General features: G+C 32.1%; 3 protein-coding genes across 5 annotated transcripts; 1 reads left to right on the top strand and 2 right to left on the bottom strand.

The window, feature by feature from the left end:
- Positions 1–2,492: 2,492 nt before the first annotated feature.
- LOC108327372 (cell wall / vacuolar inhibitor of fructosidase 1) lies at positions 2,493–3,470 on the top strand. Its single transcript, XM_017561106.2, has one exon. It carries the CDS (start codon positions 2,661–2,663, stop codon positions 3,219–3,221), a length of 561 nt encoding a protein of 186 aa, XP_017416595.1. The 5' UTR covers positions 2,493–2,660; the 3' UTR covers positions 3,222–3,470.
- A 1,345-nt stretch (positions 3,471–4,815) lies between these two features.
- Positions 4,816–7,290, bottom strand: LOC108327301 (uncharacterized). Its single transcript, XM_017561042.2, has 4 exons — positions 6,970–7,290; positions 6,048–6,782; positions 5,327–5,471; positions 4,816–5,207 (listed from the first exon to the last, which is right to left on the bottom strand). The coding sequence occupies exons 2-4, from the start codon at positions 6,568–6,570 to the stop codon at positions 5,162–5,164; spliced, it is 714 nt and encodes a 237-aa protein (XP_017416531.1). The 5' UTR covers positions 6,571–6,782; positions 6,970–7,290; the 3' UTR covers positions 4,816–5,161.
- A 4,766-nt stretch (positions 7,291–12,056) lies between these two features.
- Positions 12,057–17,959, bottom strand: LOC108329962 (galactokinase). 3 transcript variants are annotated; one of them, XM_052871753.1, is made up of 15 exons: positions 17,841–17,959; positions 17,625–17,707; positions 16,850–17,030; positions 16,527–16,705; positions 16,352–16,398; positions 15,847–15,941; positions 15,592–15,674; positions 14,942–15,010; positions 14,240–14,425; positions 13,643–13,777; positions 13,336–13,470; positions 13,053–13,123; positions 12,772–12,849; positions 12,435–12,576; positions 12,057–12,334 (listed from the first exon to the last, which is right to left on the bottom strand). In XM_052871753.1, the coding sequence occupies exons 3-15, from the start codon at positions 17,010–17,012 to the stop codon at positions 12,224–12,226; spliced, it is 1,494 nt and encodes a 497-aa protein (XP_052727713.1). In that variant the 5' UTR covers positions 17,013–17,030; positions 17,625–17,707; positions 17,841–17,959; the 3' UTR covers positions 12,057–12,223. The 3 variants fall into 3 exon arrangements, with proteins under 3 accessions (XP_052727713.1, XP_052727714.1, XP_052727712.1); XM_052871754.1 differs by lacking the exons at positions 17,625–17,707; positions 17,841–17,959 and adding an exon at positions 17,274–17,291; XM_052871752.1 differs by lacking the exons at positions 17,625–17,707; positions 17,841–17,959 and having other exon boundaries at positions 16,850–17,141.
- Positions 17,960–18,520: the final 561 nt, after the last annotated feature.

The following is an 18,520-nucleotide window of genomic DNA, read 5'->3' as shown; positions in this document are numbered from 1 at the left end:
ACGCGTCCTTCTTCCTCATCCCTCGATCTGCCTCAAATAGCTACTTTGTTGGTGTGGATTTTGCATAAGCAAAGGGTGGTGGAGGGATGCACCCTGTAGGGTGGAGGGGTTTGGTTGGAGAGGGCAGTTTCAAAACCTGAGATTTGATTCAATTTCATATTTCAATTTCTAAGACATGTGCATATCGTTAGCCAGGTCAACTAAAATTTAACGTGGTTACTTTTGGAGTACTAAAAATTATAGTTTCTTAAAGGTAAATGATCAAAGTAAACAAACTTTGAAAGAGGGACGAAACCCAAAAACGCTTAATAGTTAAGAAACTAAAAACATATTTAACCTTGATTATATGATTTCATCTGTAATTAATTTGTCAGTATGCTAAGGCTATATTGATTAGATTCCTAAGAAAACAATTTTATCGATTTTATTTTCACTTTATTTCTGAATTATTTTTTTTCAAACTAAACAATTTTTATTCTATGTTTTTACCTATTTTTATTTTGTTTTTTTCACTTAACTACTTCTCCCTAATGAAATAAATCACAAATTGAACAATTCTTTACCATAAAATAAAGCATATTTTGTTTATCCTATTATTTCAAACTTACTCTTACTCCATATTCTATTGTCATTTAAATTAACTAATATATAAGTTAAACAACACAAATTATCATAACACAGTTTAGTTGACTAAATTTCCATAAAGTAAAATCTATTTTATTTTAATGATTTTATTCATACCCAATGAATAGAAACAAACGTTTATATATACCCAATGTATTAAAGTCTCAAGAGTTGGGTATGGTAATCAATCCTTCACAATGTAACAAATAAACTTAGGTTAAAATCTTCTTTATATATGTCCACATATTTAATCTTTAAGAGTGTCTAAAAGAAAAACAGATCAGAAGGGAGCAGTTAAATCTTCTGCATATATCAAGAAATCATCAACAAGAATTGTAGAAGAAAAAAGATCATAGATAACTCCGATGTCACATGAATGTGAAACCTCAACACAAGAGAGCAAGTACAGTATATAAAATTCAAAGTTAACATAACATCATCTGATAACTTTCATTTTTACTGACATAATATTCATTTCTGCAGAACCTGCTAGAAAAATGATAAGGTTGGGTGAAAAAATAAGTTAACATAATTTATATCATGGGTTGGCCCTTTTCTTTATGTGGCTCAAAACAGATTTTGGGTGGTATGACCTCATTCAGTTTAAAGATGTTTGGTTCAGTTTCCATGTAGGGGACCCTTTTGGATGCCTTGGCCAGGGGCACCCCTTTGGTTTGGAACCTCAAGAACAGTTCCTATTTTGTCCTCTTGTGATCCCCACCACAAGAACAGAACACCCTGTTATAAAATTGATTGGCTCTGAAAGCAAGACAGAATGTGAACTCAAGAAAAGAACATACCCAACCACACTATAATATTGAGTAAGACATATCAAACAATGGTTTTGGGATTTAAAATGTACTAGATTCTCATAAAGAATTCTTAGAAGTCTCTCACTAGATATAGGACCAGACTGATTGGGAAAATGTTCAAACAAGTTGGGAGTTGAAAGCAATTGAAAATTATTGAATGGAAATAGAGGGTGTTATGTGTTATGTGCTATTAAACTATAATTGCTTTGCTTGTCATTACTAACAAGACAAAAGTGGATAACTATGATTCCTTAGTTGAAGCTATGCCAATTATGCTTGGTGTTAGTGTGAGTTTGTTGAAGGTATCATTGATGACTCTCTCTTGTAACCTTTAAAAAACAAAGTTCAAACAGATGCAATCATCAAAATCTTGTCTTTAATGAAGGAAATCTCAGCAATGTCCCTTGCCCCCTGGTGGTGTAATTTCATAGGGAAAAGGTTTATTGATATGAAACCAACATCATCTCGAAAGATCTCTAATTTGTCATCTTACAGCCTACAGAAGAAACTGTGGAACTGTTGGCACTAAAAGCCAGCTGAAAACAAGATATCCGTGATACAAGGAAGGATTTATCCTTAAAATCAAGCTGTAGACGCAATTGCAAGAGCACTGCTAGCCCATGGTTACAAAAACCAAACAGCACACCTGTGACCAATTATTGTAGATATGAAAAAGACTCATGCATTTTGTTTTATTGGTTTCTTGTGTAAATTATCTTTCACATAGACAATACTATTTAGTATAAATAAAATGTTGCTGTTTTTTTCTGGTGTGAGGTGTTTTTCCCTTGGACGAGCTAGATAACTTTCACCACTTATACTGTTTTAGTATGTTTTTTTATCTGTATGAATTTTGATGGTGGTTGATGTTAACGATAACCTTTTTATTACTGATTTAATTTGACATAGGTGTTCATCAACGAGTAACTAGACTAGGTCGAAGAGGATGCAGACCATGAATCTGACAAAAAGAAAAACGTATTTTTCTGAATTTTTGCAAGGAAAGATTCAATTTTTAATCTGTCTTGTCGTGAATGACTAATCACTTTCATGCTATAATCAAGTGGCATAAAATGCACCCAATTAAAGGAGTCCAACAATTTTTTTCTTTTTTTTTCAATTGGATGCAAACAAATTTCAATTTTTTTAATTTTCCGAGGACCAACCTAACTTTAAATAGCAGCCAAGAAAGAAGCTTGGTGATTCATTCCCCTACCAGAGAAAATGAGGAGGAGCTTACCCTCTGCGTCCTTTTTTCTGGTCCATGTTCTTCTTCTATTCTGTATTCTTCTCACACCAACTCATTCCTCTGACGGAGATGGTGACGATGATGGTGATTTGGTTGACCAGATATGCCGAAAGACTCCCTTTTATGATCTCTGCAGCTCCATCTTACACTCAAATCCCTTGGCCCCCAAAAGTGATCCAAAGGGTATGGCCCTCATAATGGTAAATGACATTCAGGCAAATGCTACTGACACACTGAGTTACATTGAAGAGTTGATCAAGCAAACCTCAGATGAACAATTGGAGCAACAACTGGCTTTCTGTGCTGAGTCATACATCCCGGTTGTGAAGTACATTCTCCCACAAGCAGCTGATGCCATAAGCCAAGGTCGATTTGGGTTTGCCAGTTACTGCATAGTTGATGCTCAGAAGGAAGTAAATGCCTGCGACAAGAAATTTTCTGGCTCATCTCAGGCACCCTTAAGTGATAGAAATGACATTATGCAGAAGTTGGTGGATGTGGCTTCAGCCATAGTTAAACTACTATTAAATGGTTGATTAATTTGATTTCTTGTAGCATTTAGTAATTATTAGAGCTCTTATTCTTATTCCATGAATAAATGCTTTAGATGATTGAGTTTGTACAAATAGTGGTATGCTATAATTCTGTCTACTGAAAAGATGCTCTTCATAAACCATACTTTTCATACAACCTTGGTGGTGTCACTTTTAGCATTCTGGTCCCCTTTAAATTATAATTGATTGTTACATTGTAAGATGCTTCTATTTTAATTTATTTTGGAATATAATAAGTTCTTAACCCACTTTTTGAACAAATTCTGACCAAACATGCAGATAAGCTATTTCACCACAACCTCTAAACAGGGTTAAATAAATCTACAACAATTGAAATTAAGAGAGTGATTACTACTTACTAACTCCAATCAAGTTAAATTAGACAACCTACGGCTCCTAGGACTAAGAATATGCTTGTCTTGGATTTGACCACAGACTAAGTAGCAGTAGTTTTGGTTTTCTCCAGGGCTAGGTGGTAGCCTTTCATCAATTATCATGGTGTTGGTACAATTCCATTTGATATGAAATTGAATGAGGAGCAGCAAAATAGCATTGAATTGTTTCACTCATCCAAAGTCTCTGTAGTCATGAAATGGAAACTGTTGCAGGTGTCCACTTCCTTTGTGATGAAGATTGTTTTGTCAACTTTTTGTTAATTTTGTTTGTCGGATCAAGATATAGAGAAGCGGTCACATGTGAAATCACATGCCTAGTTACTCCTCAACATGCACAATAGTAGGTAGAGTCCAAACTGCCATAATGGCTTCAACCTCAGACCAAGCTTGCAAGAGTTCACACCTATTTTGAAGTGCAAATATATGCATTATTTTTTTCATGGTTGAAAGATATGCGGTGAGGGGAAGTGAAATGGATTTCCAAATGAAATGAAAATTTTATTACATGATTTTTGTCACAATGTATCTAAATAATGATAGCAGAGTAATTTAATCTAGTTTTATTATGCTTCACTCGTCACTGTCTAAATACAACTAGTGCTACACACCCTACTGTTTTTTGTCTGAATGTTGAGAAATCACTCTCTTTCAGAGGTAGTCCCTATCTTCGGTTATGTAACCGAATCTTGTAAAAACTACAATCCATGAGGGGTGTGGAAATTAGGTTTTTATACTACAATTGGACTATATAATTAATTAGTACACGTGAAATCTCAGACAAAATTAATATTCCTTTGCATTCCTTTACCCTACACCATGTTATTGAATGTGATATTAGAGTTTCCATTATGTTTGAAGTAGAAAAACAAATAAAGACAAATAGCTTTTTACGCTCAGTGTCTTCTCTGAATCTTCTTCATATTTATTTTACTTGGTTTTCTGAATTTTACCTCAGTTTTGGTGTTTCTGCAACCATCTTTCTTCCAAAATGCAAGGATATCAACATATTCTGATCTTTGTTTGGTTAACTTGGTTTGTCAGTTAGTAAAAAAATCTGCTTACCCAAATGCAGAAGATAAGTTGATTAATATTATGTAATATAGTATTCCACTTTGTTGCATTCGATTATCACTTTACCATATGAAAGGCTTCACTTTCTCTCTCACATAAGAATTGGAAAATGATAAAAAGACAGGGTGTGATTATATATATAGCGTGAAGCTTGAAAAACAAAATCTCCTCCAACTCTGAATTTTAACGTGCATGCAACAAGCAGCTGATGAGGAGGTAACATCCAGCAACACCATCATGCAATTTATAGCTCACCCCACCACCCATTGACTAATTGACTAATAATATACATACAGGGAAAAATTGTCCATCACATTCAGTCTCGTGATAGTTGTGAAATACAGTCTGAAAGACAAGGGAAAAAAATCTTTGGTGAGAAGCACATGGGTATAATACCACATGACAATGACATTCTTGGTGTCACTACACTGACATTAATTAACCAGCGTCTCTTCTCTATTTTTTGGCAGGCAAATCTGAACCAGTGAACTGCTGTACAATTCTGCAGGGAACAATCAAGTAACATGATTATATTACAAGGTTGTCAAACCGGTGTTGCATTCTTTATGAACAAAGTAAAGAGAGAGTTCAATTCAATAACCAGTGTGCATCTCAACTTACTTGTGGTACTGAAAACCAGGTGCATTTGGGTAACTTGAAGATGGATTGAGTTGGTGTTGAACATCAACCAGACCACCCTCTGTTACTCCTGCGGGCACTGGAGATCCCTGGAATGTTGCAAGTGAACTTTTCCCAGAAGACATGCCTGTAAAGAGAACATGTCAAAAATCAAAGAGTGAATTTTTACATTACTAAGCTCATTATTTGACAGAAATGTGTTTTAAAATGAAATCGTGTCTGTTTTCCTTCTTTCCTTTTTCCTATAACAGTAAAATTATCCAATAGCTGGACATTCAAACCATCCTATAGTTGAATAAAGAACAAACAGAACAGACAATGAAAAAAGGAAAAAAAAAAAACAATGTGGTATGGTGTTTCATAGGAGAATACTAAACAAACATGAACTTCAAATATCTCCCTTTACAAATACTGACACGGAATTCCACTCATCGTGTAAGTTTTGCAAAACGGTTATTCATGAATTCCCCAAATATAATACTGAAGTAACAATAATCACGAATTTGAAATGGCCAAGATTAGAAAATAAAACCAAAAGACAGAGTTGGTAATGAAATGGCAGAATCCAAAGGTAACAGAAGGCAAAACAATACCCAATCCAACAGTAAGCAACACTTTAATCATTACAACCATGTTATAGTGCAGAAGAGTAGGGAAAAAGTGTGATATGCATTATAAGAACTACTTTGAATACAATCATTACCTTGGAGTAATATCACAATACAGAAGATAACAGTGAAAACCATAGCAAACATGCTGCTACTGGAAGACGATGAGGATGATGCCTTTGCAGCCTTCATCTTCTTCAAAGCTTTCATCCGCTCAATCCTCGCACGCTTTAACATGGCAAGTTCAGTGATCTCCCTGATTAGCTTGTGGTCAGCTGCATCAAGTGATGGAGCTCGTGGAGGTCTTGGAGGTTTGGGAGCCTTCTTGTTACTGCACTTTTTTCGTTTCTCCTTTTCTGGGGTATCATTCTCCACACATTCTACTGAGTACAACCTCCCACTCACTTTCACCATGTCCATTGAAACTACTGTTAACTTTGACTCATTGCAGCATCCACTATACCTATCCTCACCTTTTATACAAGAAATCTCAGTAAACAAAATCTTTCCTTGTTTTGTGTTACCTGGAGAAGACACATTCTTGGAGTCATCTTCAACCACTGCCAACCCACTTTCAAGATCAATTTCAGCGTCATCATTGACACTCTTATGATCCATCCCAAACCCAAAATCACAAAACTAATCCAACTTTTCTCCCTGCTTGTTACCCTACCCTACAAAATCAGGACACCCCCAAAGTGTCCCCTGAGCTGTTTCCCTAACCAAATCCTTGAACTCAATCCACAACACAAAATCACCTCCTTAACATAAAATATCACCAAAGGGATAAAAAAGAAGAAGAAAAAAACAAACCCAGTAATGGACTAGCCCTGCACCATAACAAGAAACATAATTCAATCAGTTACAAACAAGAAAAAGGTTCAAACCAGTAATCCACCAAAGAGAAATGAAGAAAAGTATACAACTGGTGACTTAAACGAAGGAAAACTAGAGAGAAAGACATAAAGTTAAGCTTTTGAAAGCAGATTAAGTCAAGCTTTGTGGAAAAGCGAATACCTTGCTTGAGGGAAAGAGAAAGAAGGCGAGATCCAATGAGAGACAAAAAGCATGAGAAATGGAGTTCACAACATCACAGGAAAACTACCTCACACAGTGCAATTTAAAGATTTCAAATAAAATTCAAAATCTTTCTGTTTCTTTTCATTGCCAGAGCCATTTCCATGTGATGCCTTCTAAAAAACTGCTCATTTATAGTACAGAGCGAAAATACTCGGAAGGAAGGACCAAAACAGCACCGCGCCGACAGTTGGCAACTCTGTTTCACCCTCTTCCTCACATTTTCTTTTCTTGTTTTTATTATTATCTGATCACTTTTCTAAATCGGATTTCGTTTTCGTCAAACTTTGTCTTTAAAACATGCTTTTCAAATAGAAAAATGTTTTTTTTAAATAAATGTCTGCTCTGTTACTGTTGACAGAACCCGGTTTTTGTTAATATGATCGTGTTACAATTTTCTATTTTATTTTATTTTGTTGAATATTTTAGATTAATTAAAGAATAAATGTGTACACTTTTTTTATGGAAATTTTGGTTTTTACTTGTTGTAATTTCTAGAACACTAAGAAATTCTCACACTTCAATTTGTTCAAGCGCGTTAATTTTATGACGCTTTAAAATTTAAATGAATTTTACTTTATCTATCAGTGTCACCACTCGTCTTAATCATAGGGTATGAGATGATGACACGCGTGCAAAGAAGATAAAAAAGAAAGAAAAATTATTAAAAAATATTAATCTGATGAGTGGATAATAAAAAACGAAAAAAAAAAGATTAACGTGTACGTAAATAAATCAGAATAATAAATATATTAATTAGTAATTTAATTTTTATTTTCTGTTCAAGCGTTGTTCACGTTTTTGTTACCTAATGCTGCTTGAGACAGTTGTGTTCGTTTAATGAATACTTCTTCACCGACACTTCTTTTAAGCTATTTATTTATCGATATAAATTCTAAAAAAGATAAATTCATGAATGACAGATAGATTTTGTGTAGAAAAAGCATTCGCAATAATAAGCATTCTTTATTTGATTATGCGTTTAATTTTAAAATGGAAAAGATTCCATTTGAAAAAAAAAACTACATTTATTATTTTTTGAAATAGTTTAATTAATTTTGATTTGGTAATTTAGTTTTTTATTGAATAATACACTTAAATCTGCGTAGAAAAAACACTCGCAATAATAAACCTTCTTTATTTGATTATGCGTTTAATTTTAAAATGGAAAATATTCCATTTGAAAAAGAACATTACATTTATTATTTTTTTAAATAGTTTAACTAAAATTTTGATGTGATAATTTATTTTTTGTTTAATAATAAACTTAAATCTACGTAGAAAAAGCACTCGCGATAATAAACCTTCTATGTTTCGTATATTGCTAAATTCACCAAAAGAGCACGTTTCCAAAATACTTTTTTTAGATGATATACTATTCGTAATATTTATTTAAGTAGCAGTGCTGTTTGCTTTTTATAATTAAATTTTGATATTGTAAAATTGAATTTTGAATTTCATTCTGATATATTATTAATTAAAATTTAATTACCTGGAAACTAAATTCTGAACTTCTTTTAATTTTTAAAAATTTAAATTATAAAATATTTTTAAAATGAAAAATATAGTAACAAATTTAATTAATAGTCTACAACGTACTAATAGTCAAAAGTATTTTGTAATAATTTAAATAAATCATTGAACTTAGTTAATATTGAGATTTTGTAAAAAAATATTAAATTATTTGATAATAAAAATTAAAAACTGTTCAAAATGAGAAATAGACAATACATTAATTAAAATTACCATTTTTTTACAAATGTATTAAATAGTGTAATATTTTCAATATATGTTGAAGATATATTATTACATTACAGGGTATATTGATTGTTTCGTGATGATCATGATGTATCAGTTATAAAAGAGTTAGGTTTTAATTATAAGTTATGATTTTTAAGATAAATGTTCGATTCAATATTTGAATTTGATTCACAGTAAAAGAATAGTTGCAAATTGCAAAATCATATAGTATTCATAGACAGCAGGTTTAATGGTTTCCTTTCATATATTTGTTTAAATTTTTTTATAATAGATATATGTGATTTATTTATAGTTTTAGAAGTGTAATTTTTATTATAAATTTAGTGTGATTTTTCATGTTTTATATTTTTTATTTTATTTAAATTTTATATAATAACAAATGATTGATAGATTTTAGTATGTGAGTATAGTTAGACATGTCAAAATTCATAATAATACTTAACATGATTTTATTTAAAAGTATATTTAAATTTAAATAATTATAAAATAATATTTGCAATTGCGTTTGTAGTATTTGATGTATCCTTTTTAATTTATTTAAAATTTTCATTTTAAAATATTTAATTGTAAAATAATTAACTTATACAAATGCAATTAAAATTGTTGATGTAAATAATTCATGAATTTGATAAGTTGAGGTGTAATTTAGGTAGTATAATTTATGTTCAAAGTTTAACTTGTGTGATGAAATTTGAGAATGCCATCTGAATGGTTATGATGAATTGAGGAGATGAATGTTATTTGATTCATAATTGGTATGTTTTGAATTATATATGTGGTAATGGTTTGAATTGGTATAGTTGGGAATAAATTGTAAAATTGTGTTTTCTGTAAATTATGCATATTTGTTAGAGAGTTCACTTATTTAGTGATCGTTTGACAAAAATTTTATCCTTGAACGACTATAAAATAAGATAATTCACTAACTTAGTAGTTATTGAATGCGATTGAACTTCATTAAGTAGATTTTAGTAATAAAATCCATGTGAGTTTCAGTATTAATATCGTTGGACGAGACTTCTAATCATTGGACAAGTAAATCTTCTAATCGTTGAACGAATAAACCTTTTAATCGTTGGACGAGTAAACCTTTAAACACTATTCACTTAATAAGTAGATACTCTTATTGAGTGAAACTAACAAAGTTATTCAGTCATTTCAAACTCTCATTAATTTAATTATATGCTTTTAATTTAATTATAATAATGTGGTTAGGTTTACTTAACTACATTCATTTATCTATATATAAAAAGTATTCCTAAATATTTCTTTTTTTTGGTATTGATGTTTATTTTCAAAAATCATCCTTCAAATAAAAGTTTTTTTTTTAAAATTAAAATAACTATTTATTTAATTTAACCAGTTTTTAAAATTTAATTACTTTTTAATTATAAAGCTATATACACAAGAAACAAAAATTATTTATAATAAAATTATGAAAAATATTTATATTTAATAATAATAATTTTATTATTATAATAAAAGCGAACACATGTTAAGTGAAGAAACTATAATCAAAATTCGTTAATACTTAATAAGAACAAATATACTGATAAATAATATTTAGTTTTAAGATAAGACAAAAGAAATTGAAATCATAAACTCGTGGTGAGAAACTGTAAATAGACAAAATAAAAGTACAGACAAATTACGGATTAAAAAATTGAAAGTAAAAATATTTATTTATTTTTTAATTTGCATGCTTATTTTTAGTTTTTTTACTGAGGCACCGTCATCATCGAATTTAAAATTTCTCTAATGAACAGAAAATAGAAACCTTTTATAGATTGATTGGCACTGTTTTCATTAAAAGCAGTGGTGGGAATGAACAATAATTGATGGATTTGTAGCAGTAAATTATTATTTTTTTCAAAAAAGCTTTAAAGGATCAATAATAGTGAGTTTAGGATCTCTTTAATAAGTGAGTGGACCTTTGAACATTGATTATTAGAAGCCCCATGAATAAATAAAATCCAAATAAAAAAAAACGAGAGAAGCATGAAGAAAAAAATATATACATAAGACCAGAGATTAAATTTAACATGAGAGGGATAAAACTAAGAATTGAAGAAGTGAATGAAAATATTCACCTGACCATAGAAGCATAATAAAATAAAAAATGTATAGTGAAGATTATTATTATAGTTAATGAATAAGTTGTGAGATAAGGGATTTTGCATAAGCACGTGGAATTCGAACCCCCGTCCAATAAGTAAGGTACAACAGCACGTGGGTTCTGATATTTCAAGATTTGTCAGGCTTATCTGTTACTCATGCCACTATCAATCATAATATCTAAATTTGTGACTACAATAATGAACTATTATTATTTAGTATTTGATATCTGAAATTGTTGTTTGCATTTGAGAATAAATATTATTTTTTAATAACGTGATTGTTGTATGAGTATTGAAAAAAATAAGAAGGAATTATAAGAGGTGTGAGTCGTTTCAATTTTGATTCAACGCGTTTTCTGCTGCCAAGATTGTAGTTCCCGGAAGGAATCACGTTGTAGTTCCCGGAAGGAATCACGTTGGCATGTGGATTTCGCGGTGTTGGGAAGCTATTCCAATTCCAGAGAAGAAATACAATAATACAGGGTGAGAAAGACTCAATAATACTGGATGAGTAATCCCAAAATTACTAATTGCACACCCATGATTTTTATTTCAATGGTGTCTCTCCTTCAAGGTGTATTATGTTTACTTCACTGTAAGTTTATACTTTATTGCTACAAGATTGAAGATTCAAACAACTTTTGATGCGGTTTGAATTTAGTAAATTTCAGATAGGTGTATACGAATGAATAACATCAATGGAGTTTTTATTTGTTGTGATGATTATCAGACAAGTTCTTATATCATCGGATCCAGAATTGAACTTTTCAGAATAAACAATCCAAAAGGTATTTATACAAAAATATAATCATTCTGAATTAAACTATACAACACATGAATTTTGATTTGCAGATGAAAGAGATTACTTCTCTCCTTTCCAGAATGCGTAAACAATCCAGGAGTTTAAAATGAATCACCTGCAGCAAATGTGGTGGTTTGAAAAAAGAAAATTTGTTGAAGAGGAAGCTGAAGACTCACACTAAACAATCCTCCATTTTATTCTCTTCAGAATTAACCCACATTAAAAACTTTACAGGTATTTCTTATCTCCAATTTAATAATTTATGTAGGTCAAATAATTTATATGAAGAACTGTAAGGAATTTGACTGTTACCCAATCGCGGCAACTGCTTCGGTGTTTAAACGCTGTTTTTGTGGTCAAACATTTATTTATCAATCACAGAAGATAACTGCAAAGCCATTCGGCAATATCATTTATTGTTTTCTGTCAACTAAAATAAATTAAAGACGAAAATAGTCCGTGTTTATATATTTTGAGGGGACAAGGTTTCGAGGGAAAGTGGGTAAAAAATATACTAAAACTTGAATATAGCAGCACCGCTTGATGGCTTGGAAGCAAATACATAAAGGCCAAGATCGTTCTTCTTAATAACGCCCTTGTCTATCCTAGACTGGTAGAAGCATTCCTGCAATGGGTATAAAATTCAGCATTGACTACATGTTAATCCCAGGTCTTCGATGATTGATAATTAGGGTTACTAAATATTATTTATAATGAAAACAAACCTTTAAATTAAGGATAAATTGTGGAACTATGTTCTCCTTCACCAAAGCAACTGCACAACCACCCCATCCAGCTCCAGTAAGCCTAGCCCCGAGAGCACCATTGTTACGACAAACATTTACGAGTTCTTCCAACTCTGGACAGCTGATTCCATGAATAAAAGAAAATATCAACTCTAATTGCCGGAAAAGGAAACCATATCTTACAAGGACGACATCGTTCTGTTACTTTAACGGTTGTAAAATCTCGCATGAAATATTCATGCCTTGTGAAATAATCCTTCCAGAGAAACCAAACAATTGACGATGCATACTAAGACACAATACTCTATTTCAGTACCTGCACTCATATAAAACGCTGCAGCTATGATGACTCTCGTTCATAAGGTCACCAAGCCTCTTTAGCTTGTCCTCGTCGCTGAAAAAATTGGGTAGTTACATAAAAGTAATACATAGCTCACTTACAAAAGAATAACAATATATGCAAAGTTGCAAACTGATGAGATTAGTCCTCGAGGCATTTTTGTATCAAAATAAATAGAAACCCGTTAGACGAAATTCAGAGTGGTCCTCATCCAACTCACATTCAAGACTGACTGAATAGTAGTTCAAAACACTCACCTTAGATCAGAGGACACGACATCCTTGAAAGCATGTACCCTCTTTGCTTCTGAATACACGTGAGAAGCTCTCTAGAAACAAAATGTGTCAAATAAACAACAGCGTATAAAAGGGATAAATGCATTGGCTGTGGCTGTTAATAATTTCTATTCGATGGAAATTCCCATTGGCTGGTGAAATACGAAAGCACGAGAAATTATTTGAAATTTTCTATTTGGAGTATGTTATCCACAAAACCTTCTAAACAATTGCGCGTAAAGTAGATAATGAAGCTTAAAAAAACCTGATGCAACTTGTATTGCTTTGCAGCTTTTAAGACATCTAAATAAGCTGCATTGTTGCTCAAAAATGAGGTAAGCTTTTCCCCAACAACTTCTTCAATTTCTTCGGCTGTATATGGTTCTTCTTTCAAATATTCCTGTACCGAATGAAAAGTTTTTATAACAGTTAACAGGCTTGAGATTTTTATGAATACAGAAAAAATATTAAAATTCAAAGAAATCCATTAAGTGATATAAATTGTTTCTCGGATAAAACATAGTGTCACCCCAGGCAAATTCTAAAGATGACATCATACCAGGTTCAATTACCTTTACAGCAAGTACAGGATCAGATGAGTTATGAGTACCAGCAAATGTCACACATAAACCTTCAACATCAGACAGTGTGCTCACTTTTGATATTGCCTCTTTTGGATCCATTCCTAGCTTTATAGCTAGAACAATCTGAAAATTTTTGTAACAGCGATATTTAGTGAATTGAGCAACAGGTTTTTTATTGCACAGGTACATGTAATGAATAATTCCAACATGAAGCAACTACCCTTTGATGGATGCACATACACATTAATGATTAAGTCCAGCATGAAATTACCAGAAACATCTGAAATGAAGGTCTTTCCTTGTTCAATTCAATAATAAAAGTAGGTAAAATAATGTTCAGACTTCAGCATATGAAAGAAACTGAACAAGTTAAATCTAATTGACCAATCAAAAAGACTATGAATGTAATGGTGACAAACAAGACATTTTGGTAGTTTACAAGAAGTCATAAAGGACGCTACCAAACTACTTATGCATTTGCATCCAATAAATGTACCCTGACAGGTTATATAAAATAGTGCGGTAAAGATATTTTTCTCCAAATGTAGTAATTAGGGAGAGGGCACATGATTGGAATATACTCACAGAAGACAAACGGCATTCAACAACCCTATTGTTGTAATTTGTCGCAGCAGTAACAGCCTTCTGAGACTCTGCCAGAGAATGAGCTATCACAAAAGTCCCACCAGCAGGAAGTTGCACATCTGTTGTACGAATTGGGTTGAAATCAATCAGCTCTGCAAAGCCAGTCTTGGCCATGACAGAGATTGCCTGTCGAGTAAAACCAAATAAAAAAAAAAATTAGCCAAGGTAAATCGTCAGAATGTTGGAAGAGAAACACATTGGATAGTAATACCCCATATGCAGTTGGAAGCAGATTAATGCATCTTTGATCAATTACGCAACATACTTCCACAGTGAAATGACTATGGTTTTCAAATTGTGGCCCGGATCATCCCTAAGTTGTGGAATTTAATTAAATATCTGCATTACTTCCCACCCTAAAGCAAGCTATTTTAAACATCTAGTATTTTATACACGGTTGTTCTTGAGTTTCAAAATTCATGCAGCAACACCGTACGCCCATGTTCAATTATTCACTTAAGACATTATACTTTAGGTGTTAATTACAAACATTGGTCAAGGAGTGTATCAATTAGCAAGAAGCTGTAACATAGACGGAGTGTCATCCCATAGGAGATATGGAGGAAAAGAAGATCTGTAATTGGGACATACGTTCACATAAAATTACAACAGAAAACATCTGTAATGAGAAAAGTGAAGAACCTGGTCCATTCCACCAGATTGTGTACCAATATGTCGTTCACAAGCACATGTAACTTGTGCAAGTTCTTTCTGTTAAGAGTATAGGATTACATATGTCAGAAACAGAAAATAAAAACATTAAATAAACAACAGAACAACAGAATAAAATGTTTCTAAAATAAAGACAGGTATTCAACAAAAGCAGTTGTAAATCATCCATTTAAAAAGGTATAATCAAGAACTATTTTAGATGTCTACAAAAAACATAAATCTTAACACGATTGGGTAAAAAAAATAAAAAAATTCACGAAAACAAATAAATCATGGAAGCGTAGAAACGTAAATTTCAATGCAGCATATAATTTGAAATAGGAATTAGATCTGATCATCCAAGGTTGAATATGTGAAATTCCAGTAATACTATAATGTCAGTGGTATTGAACTGATACCGGATTTTGATATACTGTTACATTATCAGCTCCAAAAATTCAACTATTTTTTTTTTCCTTTGTTACTTAGATGACACAAAATTCCAGCAATATCTTGTCATAATTCGGAGTAATTAATAATTAGTACAACAATTTTAAAATCTTACAAGCTATTATATATGGAAACAATTTATCCATTCAATGTTCCACATACACATGAGCATTCCAACAAAAAATTCATACCTTTGGGAAGTTCACATCAAAAGCAGCCATAATAGCAATTGTGGATGAGCAGACAAACGCTGCAGAGCTTGATAGCCCAGAACCTGTGAATATAAATAAATAAGTGTCGCCCTTTATCCTTTTAATTTAACACTGTCAACAGAAAAAAATTTCATCTCCAACAGAGAACCAGAGATGCCGAGCAACATTCACTTTGAGGTAAATTGGAATGTCTATAGCAGTAGCACCATTCTAATTCAAAATTAATGAACACACCTGTTGGCACTGTTCCATCAACAAGAACATCAAGCCCAACAGGTTCACCAACATCCACTCCTTTCAGTTTTGCATAGTCATAGAAACCTTTGTACCTTCAGAAATTGCATTACCAATTAATATTGAACTAAACAACAGTGCTGCACTCTTTCTTGTACACCCAAAAAGAAAGCCAATACATCTATCCATAAGCTCCTCCATCCATATTTAGCGGATAATTTCAAATTGCACAATACCAAAGGTAAAATATATCATTATAACAAACTTGCAAGCACTACTTTTCATAATTTAAATAGATATGAATGGTAACCAGTATGGACATTAGTGCAAGACTAATTACTTGAATGACAAACAAACTGCACCATCTTGGTAGTGTTAACTGTCAAGCAATGTTCATGAAAGAGAACATACACAAAGCACATACATCCAACAAAGCTTGCAACTATCATTCCTCCAAAAACCGAAAGAATGGCAAGAGAACAAAATGTATATGAAATAAACTTACCCACAAATAAAATAATGGCCCCACTTGTGATTCTTCAAGTCGATTTCCTGCATTAAAATCACAAACAAAGAACAGCAAATCAAATTATCAACAAAACAGGACAATCTTATTGTGAAGAATATTAAACACGTATTGCCAAAGAGAATTTAGAACACAAAAGGATTAATTAATCCACCTGGAGAGGATCAGCAGGATAAGTACAAACAGAATATTTTTCACCGTTCACGTTAGCAATCCTGAGAACCTTTTCCGCTTCGTTTTTCTGAATCGCCACGATCGTATCTTGCCGAATAGCCATAGGCAACACCGAATAACCCTCATAATCAATGTGCTCTCCGATCAAGTTCACTCTCCCTGCTCCGCATATCAAAATTATCATAAAACACCGCAAAACTCTAATCTCTATCATACAAACTAACAATTCAACCACAATACCGACATTAAAAAGCTCAATTAAAACAAAAATCTAGAAGTTCAGAGATAGAGAGGGAGAGGAACCAGGTGAACGAGCGAAGACTTGAGGATAATGACTGAAGACTTCGAAGAATTTGGACTTCAAATTATCGAAACGAAGCTGAGCTTCTTCAAGCGCTGAACCGCCCCCATAAACCAACTCTAGGTTATCGTAAATCGGGATCGGAAGATCCTCGTGCTTCGCCATTCCTCTTTCGTTCTTCAACTACACAATTTCAAACAAAAAAACAAACAAATAAACTTTTTTCTCTCTTTATATATATATCTTCTCTGTATCTCTATCTCTATCAAGCTCGTTCTGTTCAAGAATGTAACGTAAACAGATTTTTTTACGGTCCTTTAATTTCGTAATTATCATTATTCACTCTCTCAATCATTAAAAATAAAATAATAATAACAATAACAATAATAATAATAAAGAAAAAGAACAAAAAGAGATTGTGTCAACTTTATTCGGACTGTCAATGACGTGATTGTACTTCAGCTACTACAAAAGGTTATTTGGATTGTGAACAAGGATGGTCATGGATTTGATTTTTTAAATATCAGATTTGAATCCAAATTTACTTCTTGTACAAAACTAGATTGGATTATTTCAAAACTCAGATCCAAAAATTTGGATCAACCTGGAAATCCAAATCCATTTTTAATGAAAGATTAATTTTTTTATAAATCTAATTTTAATTTAAAAAATAAGTATTTCATTAATAAATAAGTATATAAAAAAGTTAAATAATATTTTTAATCCAAAAACACCTTAAAGCAATCATTTTGACTTTAACGGTTAAGATGCACTTACTTTACAAAGAAAATATAATTGTGAAGCCTGTTTTATGCGATAGCTGAAGAGCAAACCAAATCCTAGTGGACCTTCATTCCAGGCTGAAAATAAACAGGAAAAACATGACGAACCCCACCACGTGATCCACCAGCGCAGTGGTAGCACCATCGTATTGCGAGCAATGGTAAGAATCTGTGCGCAAACAAAATTCAACGTATTACCAATTAGATTTACCTTTGATTGCTCACTGAAATTTTGGAGGGAACGCAAAGAAGAAAGAGGAAAGATGTTGAAATTTTCAAATAAAAGAGAAAAGGTTTCAGATTTATTTTGATCTGAATATATCTGAACTGATTTTCCAGATTTTAAAATCTATATAATTGCGTGGCACTTGTCTCGTTTTGTAGATAAATAATACTTTTCATCTATTTAACCAATTGTGTCTATTTTTTCTTTACACAATATAATTTATTGAGAGATTTTAATTCAAAAAAGCATTTTCGGGGAAAGCAAGTAATCAGGGTTGAGATTTTTTACCTTAATTGGCCACGAATTTGTTTCTTGAAAAACTCCAATGTTAAGTTGCAGTTATGACATGTCATGTGCTGACATTATTGAGTCTTATCGTCAATGAAAACAACAGATACCTTGAGCTAATTAACTATTCTAAGAAATCATTAACGAATTAATATCTTCCTGTGCTTTTCAATTCATGTGGGGATACGAAGAGTTTCTAGATTACATCAATTATTGTTAGAATATTTTATGTAGAGTGTTCCTCCATGTTTTTAGATTCCTCCTTCATCATTACAATGCAAAGGTGAATGAATAGTATACACTCTTTTCTTCTTCTTTTTCTCTTGGTAAAACACATCATTTTTCTTTGACTCTTTATTCCTAGGATTCATCTTGAT

This window comes from Vigna angularis, chromosome 1 (genome assembly GCF_016808095.1).
Source record: "Vigna angularis cultivar LongXiaoDou No.4 chromosome 1, ASM1680809v1, whole genome shotgun sequence".
Classification (NCBI taxonomy): Eukaryota; Viridiplantae; Streptophyta; class Magnoliopsida; order Fabales; family Fabaceae; genus Vigna; species Vigna angularis.
This window is presented reverse-complemented; position numbering and strand designations above follow the sequence as displayed.

Bases quoted from the DNA above. Each gene is read 5' to 3' on its own strand.
- LOC108327372 (XM_017561106.2), top strand. From the start codon at position 2,661: ATGAGGAGGAGCTTACCCTCTGCGTCCTTTTTTCTGGTCCATGTTCTT.
- LOC108327301 (XM_017561042.2), bottom strand. From the start codon at position 6,570: ATGGATCATAAGAGTGTCAATGATGACGCTGAAATTGATCTTGAAAGT. The intron at 5,472-6,047 runs GTAATGATTGTA...TTCTCTTTACAG, and splicing joins TATTGTGATATTACTCCAAG to GCATGTCTTCTGGGAAAAGT. The intron at 5,208-5,326 runs GTAAGTTGAGAT...TGTTCCCTGCAG, and splicing joins CCTGGTTTTCAGTACCACAA to AATTGTACAGCAGTTCACTG.
- LOC108329962 (XM_052871753.1), bottom strand. From the start codon at position 17,012: ATGGCGAAGCACGAGGATCTTCCGATCCCGATTTACGATAACCTAGAG. The intron at 15,942-16,351 runs GTAAGTTTATTT...CAATTTCTGAAG, and splicing joins GGCCATTATTTTATTTGTGG to GTACAAAGGTTTCTATGACT. The intron at 15,675-15,846 runs GTGTGTTCATTA...TTATATTCACAG, and splicing joins TGATGGAACAGTGCCAACAG to GTTCTGGGCTATCAAGCTCT.